Raw genomic sequence first — 12,577 nt, forward strand, 5'->3', positions numbered from 1 at the left:
AAGGTGAAAGAGAACAAACACAACCAAATGACAGCCAGATGCATCATCTAAGTCTGAAGAAAATAAAACCAAATGTATTTACAAGGCAAAATAATAATAAATTTTGAAAATAAGTGATGTCAAAATGGTTTACATGACAGATTCATGCCAAACCCCCGCAACTATGTTTATAACAGCAATGACTAAACAAGCCTCATTTGACAAACTACAGGCAGTGAAAACCCAAAACATGTAAGGTAAACAACGATACCCCAGTCTTTACTTTGTGAACACAGATAAATATTTATTGCATCCTGCTTGTTTTGAAAACTCATCTTTAATTAAGTGGATTGAAAAGGGCAGGAATAATAAAGGAAAATCCTACTAAAAATACTATTGTAAGTACCTTTTAAAAGGCAATTAAATGAATCTCCTTTAATCAGTTTAAACACGAATCAGAACAGAGGAGAGCTTAAAGACAAATCTTTTAAAACTGTATATACACATATATACATTTATATAAGCAGTAGCTGCAACAGTATTTCCCTAAATGCTAATGAGATTACTGTCAAAGGATGCTCATACCCTATTCATAGATTAATTGGCTTTCAGTTTTCAAACTACACAGTGTAGTATTAGTCTCCTATTTAATCATTTGCAATTCCAATATTACAGCAGTGAGCTAATGAAAAAGAATTAAAAAATAAACTACTTCAAAGTAAATTATAAACAAAGAGTGATTTATTTTGGTGCCTGAGTTGGGAAAAACAAATCAAAGGAACAAGAAATTAGTTCACAAGTGCCTGTGTCTAGCTGCTATAATTACATGTGTTTGGCATTGGTTTATTTTGATACTTAAGATCCAAAACTGATACAAATGTTTCTCTCTTCTGATACAAGTATCTTCTTCTCTGAGATTCCTTCCAGAAAGGTATAAACTGAGACTAAAGCCTCTACACCCTAACCAGAGTCCTGTAAAAGTAGTGCTCCTCCAGACTTCTTTACCCCATCATATTCAAATAAGACTGGCCAACATTAAAGTGTAAACTTGCTGCAGAGAGGACTGAAGCAATAAATGCAAGAGGTAGACAGGACGCATGAACTAATTTGCAAAAGGAACCTACATATATTATGCAGCTGGACTGCAGGTGATCAAGCTATATTCAATTTAGCTTAATGGATTTCTCTTTAATGCTCAAGAATTGGCAATGTTCACAAAAACAGGGAGTCAGACTTTCTTATTTCCTTCTACTGCTTTCTGGGAACCATGGGTTCTTAACTGGTTTCCTGTAGTGGCTGAATAAGAACTCTTTTCTTAATTATCACCTTCAACTACTGTTGACCTAAGGTCAGGAGATCCTGTCAGAAATACTGAGAAACTAATTATATTTTTTGAACTGTGACTGTCATCTGGAACAATAAAGCCAGACGAACAGTTACAGAACATTATTATTCAATTACATTTTAAGTTAACTATTTATCTGAATCTAAATATTCCAGATGCTGGAAGTGTACTTCACCTTCTACTAGACACTCCAGACTCTCATTAGACTTTAATGTAATATTCTGTTATGAAAGACTATTAATGAGTGTTTTAAATACATTAAAAGATTGATAAAATGTAGTTAGAATCACAATTTGAAAATTAAGCTAATTTTAATCAATATGAAAGACAGTCAAGTCTACAGTTGTGCTGCCTCTTCTGAGGGAGGTGCAAGTACAAGATGCTTTCAGATTAAAACTTTCACAACCACATTTATTTCTCTGCCCTTCCCTGTTGCTATGTGGAAATCCCACCAACATAACAGGGAAAATGACCAACAGTACAGGAGGAAGAAAGGGAAACTTATCACATGCAAAACATTGACAAGCACATAATTGAAATTAAGATGACTCAAACCCCACTACTTTTTAAATGGCAAAACTATATCATGCTTTACATTAAATCACCTTCAAGCTGATGGTATCTGATTTCAATGTTCGCAGTATCTGTTTTGCCATCCAGTAACTGAAGTTTTTAGCATAGTCATATTATGAAAAATGAGAGCCAACATTCTTCATATTTAATGTATAGAGTAGTCTAGTGTATCCAAACACTAAACCTTTTTTTTCTAGCAAAACTAGTTCATTAACGATTGTATTTGTCTTCAGATGCTCAACACAATGGAAAATTCACATACAAGATGTACAACTATCATTATAACTAAAAAATTGAAATCAGTAGTGCTGTTGTCCAGCACCTAGATCTAAGATGGCAAATACATCCTCCTGCAAATCTAACGGCTATCTACAAAAATTAGAAGCTACAGCTAGTCACTTGTTACCTGTTTTTTAGCAGGCTTGACTTAAACTGTTCCATTTATACAGTAAGTTATTTAAGAGAAACTTTAGGCACCATATCAATATGCAGACTCATTAATTTAAAAAACATATCAAATGCTGTATACAACAGCAATTAATTTATATTAAGGAAAAGAGAACTTTATTTCAAAGTTAAACCTTTCAGTTATAGAAGAGAAATAATTTAATAACTCTTCATTTTAATAACCCCAATGAGAAAAATCTGGTTTAAAACATCACTTGCAATTATATTCAAACATAATAAATTCCATCTACAGAATGATAGAAAAAATATCCTGAAATATTTTCTTTTCCACAAGTAAACCAAATCTTTGCACTAAAATTAAAATATAATTTTCCACAGATAATGCATTACATAAAAGTCAGTATTTTAATTTCTCAACTTCTATAATAAAGTAAAAGTTTGCCCAGAGAATGCTAACTAGTTGTTTAATCCAGACAAATGGTTATACATCCCTCTGCATCTACATTGTGAAGTATCAATTTCCTACTACTTAGGAATAACAGTATTGGCCAATTACACTAACAGTTTTGAACTGATAAGCAGAAGTTCAGAAATAGCATGGAATCTCACACTTACTTCTTTCACTTGTTTTAAATCAGTGTTAAGAGCATAAAGACACAAGAGTATGTTGTGACAGAAAAACCCACACAGGATAAATTCTTTAAGTCAATATGAAGAATCTTTTAGGCTCTCTCCCTCCTGAAACTGTTTTATAGTAGCACTGGGAAAGACTCCTCCCTTTCCCAGAAAAACAGATGAAACAATTTAAGTTGTTCTGTGTTGTGTATAATAAATCACAGGATTTTCAGATTTTGTCCAAGTCACTTATTAAAATTTTAATAAGTTAAACTCTAGTAGAGAGAAATCAAGTGAGTTTACTTATTCCTTTGATCCTAGAGTCATGCTTTCTTTCAAATTAAGTGCACTGAACAAACACAACCACAGAAAAGAGGAAAAACAAAAAGGACAACACTGACATTCAGTCTTATGTAAACACTTGTGCATTTTTCTCCAAGATCTCAACTGAAACAAAAACATCCACAAGCATGTACCAACCTGTTTGAGGGTTGATCAGAATACTGCCAGGCGGTATGCCTGCTGCTTCCAAGGGAAGCAAAAAGAAGCTAGTGCTAGTAGATGCCACTTGCCCGCTTATGCCACCATCAAAGGAAAGAGAGTTACTAGTGCTGACAGTTGGATAGACGGCAGGCGTGCCATGAGAAGGCTGGCTTAGAGCTGGCACTGGAAGAGGCTGCTGGGTGTGAGAAAGAGAACCCGTGGATGACCCTACACTACTAGAAGACTCTGAACCTAGGAAAGGAGTAATGAGAAATTGTTTTTACCTAGAGACAGAAACATCACACTCACTTAAAATATATACTTGTAAATGCTTACCCTTAAAGCTCAGCATTAAGTACATTATTAAACAGCGGCCTTTCCACTGCACTCCCCCTTTACCTCCCCAGAATACCATTACAAGACTCCTTCTGTGAACCAAGGGTCAGTTCAGCACTGCTTTGCACTGTAATGAGGTTTTCGTATTTAGCTCAGATTTTCTGTACAGAAAACACATGCCTATACATATGCACATGACGATGCTCAGTCCATCCACAATTCATTTAGGTGTTTGGTCAATTATTTCAAAATGGTGCATGCACATTTATCAAGTGGATAAACTGAAGCAATAAACACACATCACACAACTGCTGCATAGGTGCCAGCTGTAGGGTAATGCAGATGCCATGGGCCCAGGGTCCCTTCAGACACACTAGCTAAATTCACATGCCCTGTAGACACAGATGGTGTGCAAACAATGACATGACCATTTTCTTTTTACTATGAGATGTCAGAGATCTTCTCTGACTCACATGCTGGACCAATTGCAATATATTAACAAAGCCCAAACTACTTTTTTTTCCTCCTCTGACAATTTTCAGACTGAAATCAAGAACACAGCTGAAAAAAGTCATGATAACTGGTAGCTTTAACCTAGGCTTATGCAGCAATTCAAAATTCAGAAGGAGTATGAAATAGCTGATTAAAAGTGATAAGCATTTTATAGATATGAACAGCTATAAACACTGCAAGGCAGTGGAGAACCAAACCCTGAGCTTTCCAAAAGCCAGTGCATGCAGCTAAAAGCAATATTCCAAAGTCTAGTATGGACAGGTCCACAGAATTGCACTGTTCCTAGATTACTGTATACCTAGCATCTCTAAGCATACAGTTTATCATTCTTTTCATTAAAGTCCGTGCTATGATACTTGTGGTACTTGGAAACAGAACATAGCTGTTTAAATTTAAGGACTCTTCATTAACAGCCTCTTTACAATCTAGAAGAGAAAGCAAGACTCAAAAAGGGCTGCAACAAAATTTATCTATTGTCTGAAGCAGCTCTGCAGCCCTTGATAAAGATTTCTATTTGTAACTCATTTACTTATCTATATTAACAGATAGTACAGCTTGAAGTATTTGCTGATGCTATTAACCTTTTTTCTGCTGCTAGACGAAGTGAAATACAAATGTATTTATTGTAAACTGGGCAAAAATAGCACATCTGAAAAATAATCTTCATCTGACCAGGGTTAATTTGATTTGTTCACAAGTGTATCCACTTCCAGATTATGTAGAGAAATGAGGCTGAAGCCGTAATTAAAGCCAATTACATCTTGCATCAAAATGAACAAACAAAACCAACCTCAACATGCAAAATCACCACAACCTGTAACTGCAGTAAAGCAACCACCAAAGACAGGCATTCTGAACTCTGAATGTTAACTCTCAGAACGCCAAAATAAAGCTTCCAGTGGAATTTTAAGAATCCATTTATGTTCTTGCAACTTAGAAAACAAAGATTTCTAAGAATGTATTTACTATTTAGATTATTGTCAGGTTGTAGTTTCCTTTCAAGCTATGCCAAATAGCATTATTATATTGCTAAATGAAATAAGTCAATGTGATGGCACAGTTCTACAGCATACGCAGAAGTACCTTGGAATGCATTTTTTTCAAATACAAGTATACAAAGGATAAACAGAATTTATAACTGGTTTACTGCATTAAGATGCACAAGTGTGGTGATAGACATATAAGGTAGTGTTGGTTTAAGGGAAAGCAGAAAGTGTTAACATATCCTTATCAGAAATAAGTTTTATAAAGAAGATCACAGCCAAGCATTAACACAGGCAAGCAGTAATACTCTGTTTTTTTACAGTTCTACTTCAAGTTCCGAAGCAGTGCATCTGTAACCCACCCATGTTGGGTGCATCATGTAACCCACAAGCCTCAAAAATTCTCCACAACCAAGATTATCTATTAGATCAAACTGCATTGGCATTTAGAATACAAATATTTACTAAATTTCATATTTTTTGAGATTTTGATTTGACATTAATTACAAGTTAACCCACTTTTGAAACCCAGACTCTTACATTTTTCCCCAGCATTTCCAAATCTTAAACAGTACACTTTGATCATTGATCTGATTTTCCAGCAATCTAAAAATTAAGATTTTTAGCCATATTAATTTCAATTTAAACAATGGCACTGAAACACAAAAAATATAACTATAAATTGACAGGCTTTAATGCTGTTTTTTCCTAGCTAGCAGGGTAGCAGCACACTGTTTCCTAAGACTGCACAATGCAGCTTTGCCACACTGAAACCGAAGAGCTGAAATGTAATTTTTTTATTCTGTATAGAGTACTTATATTGAGAAAGGTTTTCATATCCTTTGTATGAATTGAAATGCATTTAGCTCAAAGCCATCTATAATGTACTTTGCAATTCTTCTTCCAAAGTCAGAAGATTTCATTTAGTTTATTACCTGAATTTTAGGCCTCCGAGGCAGTTATCCCCTACAGAGCTAGGTCTGCAGTCATTCTGTGTATGCAGCCCCCACTAAATTCAGAGGGAGTTGTATGCATGGAGCACCTATGACACTGAGTATATGTACACATCTGCAATACGCATCAAGTATCAAACCATCAGGTACTTCACTGCTATGTAACTATTTGTACAGATTTAATTATACCTGTCTTAGACAGCCTGCCTGTGCTTTTGCTGCTTCCAGAGCTATCTCCTCTTGTCAGAACTGATATCCCACTGAAGCTGCTGGCTTTCGTTACAGCTGGCTTCAGATTGCGGATGGAGCTATCAGAGTCGGTGCTGCTCCAGGGACGGGGTTCACAATACTTCAGATCATTCTCAGTACTGCTTTGATGGCTGTTGGCTGATCTCCCTGATGTTTCCTTATTGATTCTGTAAGTTATAAACTAAACTTTTAGCACAAGCATCAATTGCAAAATAAGGGAAAAGAAAAAAGAAAAAAAAAGGGTGAAATGCATGCAGAATACTTTGGATTTTTTTTTTAAAGAAAGCATTAAATACCTAAGTATCTGTCGTCTTTGTTGTGTACTATTAGTTTCTTCCTCCTGGATTCTGTTGACATTTTAATAAGATAGCTTAATATTTATTAAAGAAAATAGGAAAACAAAACAGAATTAAACTGCAAATTTTCTTACCTTTTATCAGTGAAATAACTCTCTTGGGAACACAGGGACTGAGGGGCAAAGAAGTGTAGAAATTAATATGAATGGCATCTAGAAGCCCTACTACATCACAGTAACAAAACATGATGCAATACAGTCTTCTGTATTAGACATGGACTTTTACAGCATCCTCTTGATATTAAGCTGCCTGAAAACTTAAACCTCTTTATTGGATAACTTCCATGTTACAGGGAAAAAAAGGCAATATAAAAAGGCCCATCTGCAGGAAATAAAGAAGTTGGCATTAGAATAGTTACAGTGCTGATTATTATGTTTATGTCAGTATTTTACTGAAGTTAAAATTCTTCCATTTGGCCTTCACTGCCTTATGTCACTTCCAACTGATGTGTGACTTCATGTGCTTGTTAACACCACCTGAGTTGCCTTGGCTTTTGCTTGAAATGTAAAGAAGATGGTGTTCCTAGCTACTGTACTGAATTCTTTGGGTACAGGTACACGTATGCTAAAAAGCAGACAGAATATACCGTCAAAAAGGCTATTATTAAATTCAATTATGCTGTCCTTGACTGTGTGTTCTAACATTTGGTACAAAGCTTCTAAGGGTACAATATCTGGCAAATGAGTATGCAAAAGGAAAAGGTAATTTTGTATCCAAAGTCCATTCTTTTTGTTCGTAACTACAGTGAACAGGAAAAGGCTTTTGGAATGTAACTGCATATAGCAAATTAGCCTCTCTGAGCTTGTTACTCTTTCTTCAGAACAAGAATCTGGCTTTGGATGTATAAGAGCTACAGATAAATGTCAAAAAAAGTGTATTTTTAGAAATAATACTTATTTTTTTAAGACATTTTTTTTCCATTTTGCTCAATATGGTTAAAAATAACCGGTACTTGTTATCGAATTATATTTTACAATGTTGTCCTGCTTGCTAACTCGAGTCAAGAGAGATGAGGCTTCCAGAATCCTGACTGAAATTTCACATATGGGAACTCAAATCATTTTACTGTGACCAGTCATAAGATGTGTTTGATATAAACACAAGTGAGAAAAAAACCCCAATATTTTGGGTTTTGCTTTTCTTTGTGCATTGTGGGCTAGTTTTTGTTGTTGTTGTTGTTGTTGTTTGTTTTTTTTCTGGAAGGAAGTATTTTTTAACAAAAAACACGTATGTGTGTGTGTGTGAAGTACTGATAGAAAACACTAGAAGATTTTCTTTGATACATACATCTTGTGCAAATATTCTTTCTCTAGCCCTCTGATATTCTTCTTCACGTTCTTCTATGGATTTACTTCTTCTGTCGTCTTTTAATCGTATTCTCATCTAAATTAAGTGATAAAGTGTCACCTTCTACAGGAAAATAGTATAAACACAGTCAAATACAGCAAGTGGATGGGAATAATCCATATGTATTTTACCTGGTTGTCATCTTTGTCTAAACTAGAGTTATCCCTTTTAAGGATGTACCGCTTCTGGAAATCATCGCTCTTCTCATCTTTTATATGCTCACAAAACTTTTGGTCAGGTCTGTGAAAAGTGGTTAGAAAGAAAAAATTTATGGTTTTGTCAATACACTATGCACAGTGGAACAAACTGAAATATACCCAAGATTAATGTTAACTATACTTAATATTCTAAGTGAAGTGATAAATTTGGTTGTCCAGGCGATGGGAACGGTACCAGAACTGTAAGAAGATGTATGCCCCTGACAAATCCTGTTCCTGAGGCATAACAAACCTGCTTTTAAAATCTCTTCCTCCTTCAAAGCTTTTGCTTCAATTTCCAATTAAGGTGGCAAGCAAACCACATGCCCTTGGGGAACCAGAAGTGGTCTTGAATCCAGACTGGTGCCATGCAATGGATACTGTGCATGCATGGAAGTGAAGATAGGTGTTTTCTGCTACAGCTGTAATACCTCAGAATTCATTTCAGGGGAAAACAGAAGACAGAGGAGAAAGCATTGAAACTTGCAAACTTATATAACAGAATTAAGTAGAAATAAGCAAGAGAAGAACAACAGTATAATGCACGCACAAGATCACAGTAAGGGGATGAAGCAACAGATTTTATATGTTTGGATATTTTATCTACTCTGTCAAAGAAAATGAGATATTTTGCAAACTCCTGTTTCTACAAATAGATACCAAGTACCTAGACAATAAGGCTACTACTACTGAAAGAAAAGCTCTCAGAAAAGCAGGAAATATTTCTCTAATAAAAAACAAACCATACATATATTCTGTTTCTTTATTCATTACCCGGGACATCTGTATAGAGTCAGGTGATCTTTTTCTATACAACAGCCAACCCTAACTATTAGTTACTGGATGCCCAAACATAATTAGCAGGCATTTCAGAGAACCTTTAGACTGTCTTACCTCTTTCTTTTAAAGGTCCCTGAATTTACTGCCCTGCAATCACCAACTTCCCACTCCACTGAGACGTCCCAGTATGCACTGGGTTGCTGATGTCAGTAACATCACTGATCGGCGATGGAGCCGGGAATCTGCCTATGAGGAAAAGGTAAGTTTGGTTTTATTCAACATGGAGCAGATCTCCAAGGTTTTCTTTCCAAATTCTTATTTTATATCCAAAGCGATTTAAAATAAGAATACTGAAAACATTAAGAATCTTAATGTCTGCAGGTTAGATGAAATGCCTGCTAATTAGTAACTACACCTATTGGGGGCTTCCAGAGGCCACAGGCTATTTAAATACAGCTGAGGAAAAAAAAATAAAAAGGACATAAAAATGAAGAAATTATCTTTTAATAGTTCTTAAAGAACTTCCATACTCGAAGTGCTAGACAGAAGCTTCAGTCTAGAGATGCTGGTAGAGGCATTGAAATGTATGGCTTTATAAGTCAATTCAGACAGAGAATGCATAGCCAAAGCAAAAACACATACAGAAATATGTAAGTTATTTAACAAATATTTAAGTTCTATATATTTTACTAGAAACTTCCAGGGAGAAAACTGTTCACTTAGCTAAAACTTCAGTGTGGCATAGTATTTCAGTTTTACTGATTCTGTAAGTAGGGCGGGTAATAAGATTTTTTTTTCCCCAAAGCTATGAAGAGTGTACATCAGAACTGGGATAAGGATGCAGGCACTGTAAGCTCTTGTTTTCAAGAGATCAGATCATAGAGTACTTAAAAAACCTAAACATGCCACAACAAAAATGGTGTCAGACAAATGTTTTAAGCTAAAATTAGAAACTAGGTGGCATAAACATACCGATGCATTAGTCCTTTGTTTTTCTGTGAAAGAATAAGAAGATAGAGCAAGTGCAGAGGACAGAGAGAACAGCTGGGTCCTACAAATGAAAAGGCCAACTACACATGGGTTTTGGACTTGCTGTGACCCCAATTACACTTTTTTTGTAACACAGATTTGCCTAGTGGTTTCTCCAAGAATTCTCCAGCCCTCCATGCCATGACTTGTTATCCTGGTTGACACTTCAGCTAATGGGATGTCTGTCTTCCCTGCTACCTTTTGTTAGGCCATGTGAGAACTGTAAGCAACATTATTCCAACAAAAGACTACAATGTCTGAATTTTCCAAGTGAATTTTTACAGTACAAAAACTGAAGTCGTGGCAAGTCTTGTCCCCTCCATTCACCAAATCAGAAATAACTGTTTTAAGTTAAGGGTTTGTTCTGCTTTCCATATGAAACAAAGAATGTACTTTGTAAGCTTTACTGGTATAAATCTTTAAACAAATAAATAGTTGATATAAATCTGTACTTCAAGGAAACAAAACCAGCAATGAGTTTCTGAGAAAAGCAACAAAAATTCTTAATTTACAGATAACATCCTTTCTTCCCCCCAAAAAACTTTAAACATGGAACAGATGACATTACATAACACTGGAATATGAAAAGCAGAGCTCCTTCAACTCCCTTTCCTTGACGCATGGTTTTCAATGAGCAGATAAGACCTCCACTGCTACAGATGCAGCATCATTGCAGAATGTATCTTAGAGGTTAAATGAAAACACCAGAAAGTTTTTTCAAGACTTTTACACTTACATTCTCGTATTGCTAGTTTTATTTACTATGACTGACTTTCCACTCTGGTCCACGTTGTGCTCTAATCCAAAGTAAGCAGCTACCCTGTGCAACAGCATTCTATGGTAAGATGTCATTGGGGGAAACTTTTTTCTTGGAACTCTGGAAGAAAGGAATAGGAGCTTTATTAAATAAACAGGAATACTCTTGAATCCTTTTTTTTCGTATCAAAATACAGTACTTACTCATTATTACCAATGAAATCTAAAATTTCCTGTTCTAATTTCAGCAGTGTCATTCTGTCCCTGAAAACAAAAAAACACAGCAGCACACATGAGACACTCCAGTAACCACAGCTGTATTCATCTTAAGAATACACAGATAAGGTCTATAATCAAGGGATGATGGTAGATGCGAATAGGACCATCAAATGCAATATTTTTAGAAGTATTAATTTTTCACTAGGCTATACTGTACTGAACTCACGTAGTGAAACATGGTGTTCTCAGAATACAAAAATCCTCCAAGGGAATCTCTGCCCAGTAGGCTCAAATGAACATTGAGAAGAAAGACTCAAGAAGAGGAAAAAGTAGTGACCAGGTTGGTTCTTGTTGGTTATCATGGGTAGTAAGAGCCCTGAACTAGCCCTTGGATTGTGAAGCATATAGTGGAATAACTGAGACAGAGTAAGAGAGTACTGATAGCAGGAGGCACTACTCTGACATTTACTACAACACACCCACAGTCAAGCGCTTAAAAGCTGGCACACGCTACAATGTGATGAGGTGATAGAAATGAACACGAGTCCTAGAAATGTTTATGCCAGTTCCAACAAGTCATTAACATGCAAAGAAATTAACTGCTGCAGAGTTTATAAGCTTCCCAATTAATGTGTATGAAAGCCCACTGCAGCCCTTCACCTACAATTCCTTATTTTCATTGGGATACTTTACGACTTCAAACAAGAGCCAAGCAGAGATCTGTGCTTTCAACTTTTACTGTACAGGACAAAATTATGTTGGTCCCTTATTACAGCTCATTTTGCATTTTCTGCCAATCAAACATAATCACAATCACAATGGAAATTATAATGAAAACATTAATGAATAACAAGTAGAAGTGGGATAGCTTTTGTGACAGAAGCACAATTCCACTGAGTTAACTTCTTGCCTTGTATATAATAGCCATGGATTTAGGATGAAATCCCATTGAAGAAAAAAACCAAATGAGTTAGCCAGCAACATCAACACAACAGAACTACGTCAACTCTGTTGCTAACAAATGATGGGCTTCAACTAGGTCAGAGTTGATTTCTGATGTGAAGATGTGTATCTTTAACTATGGTTATGTGGTACAGCCTAAAAAGAAAACCCCCTTTGTCTATAAATTCAGTGCAAGGCAGATTAAAGTCAGAGAAGGCAGTCTGGTCTCTAAGCCAGGAGTAGAAGTTTTAGAGACACAGTTTTACAGTCCCTTCAGGAAGATAGCTGCACACAGACAGAATTTATTATTTGCCCATTCAACATTAAAAGCAAAACCATTTCAGTGTCCTGTTCAGGTAACACACAGATTACAGTGGACTGGTATTTCAGAGAGACTGCGCAACATCCTAAACAATTGACATGTAGTGGCAAACATTTTTGGGGATGGAGAGGGAACAAGACAAAACTCCTCAGGCAACAAGAAGAGAGAAAACCAGAAAGCTGACATAACTAA

The 12,577-nt window shown here is 35.8% G+C and overlaps 1 protein-coding gene across 5 annotated transcripts in view; it reads right to left on the minus strand.

The window, feature by feature from the left end:
* The window catches only part of R3HDM1 (R3H domain containing 1), a 94,318-nt gene that overhangs the window by 23,443 nt on the left and 58,298 nt on the right, over positions 1 to 12,577 (minus strand). For 4 of the 5 annotated variants that reach the window (XR_004549535.1, XM_034061566.1, XM_034061564.1 and 1 more), the window contains exons 6-12: positions 11,107 to 11,166; positions 10,883 to 11,023; positions 8,272 to 8,380; positions 8,081 to 8,176; positions 6,868 to 6,905; positions 6,734 to 6,784; positions 6,378 to 6,604 (exon numbers count right to left, since the gene is read on the minus strand). Coding sequence is in view for 4 of the 5 variants with exons in the window: in XM_034061566.1 (XP_033917457.1) it covers positions 6,378 to 6,604; positions 6,734 to 6,784; positions 6,868 to 6,905; positions 8,081 to 8,176; positions 8,272 to 8,380; positions 10,883 to 11,023; positions 11,107 to 11,166 (722 nt within the window). In the remaining variant the exon portion in view is untranslated. The remainder of the gene's footprint in view (positions 1 to 6,377; positions 6,605 to 6,733; positions 6,785 to 6,867; positions 6,906 to 8,080; positions 8,177 to 8,271; positions 8,381 to 10,882; positions 11,024 to 11,106; positions 11,167 to 12,577) is intronic. The other variant, XM_034061565.1, reaches the window with a different exon arrangement.

This window comes from Melopsittacus undulatus, chromosome 4, assembly GCF_012275295.1.
Source record: "Melopsittacus undulatus isolate bMelUnd1 chromosome 4, bMelUnd1.mat.Z, whole genome shotgun sequence".
Taxonomy (NCBI): domain Eukaryota; kingdom Metazoa; phylum Chordata; class Aves; order Psittaciformes; family Psittaculidae; genus Melopsittacus; species Melopsittacus undulatus.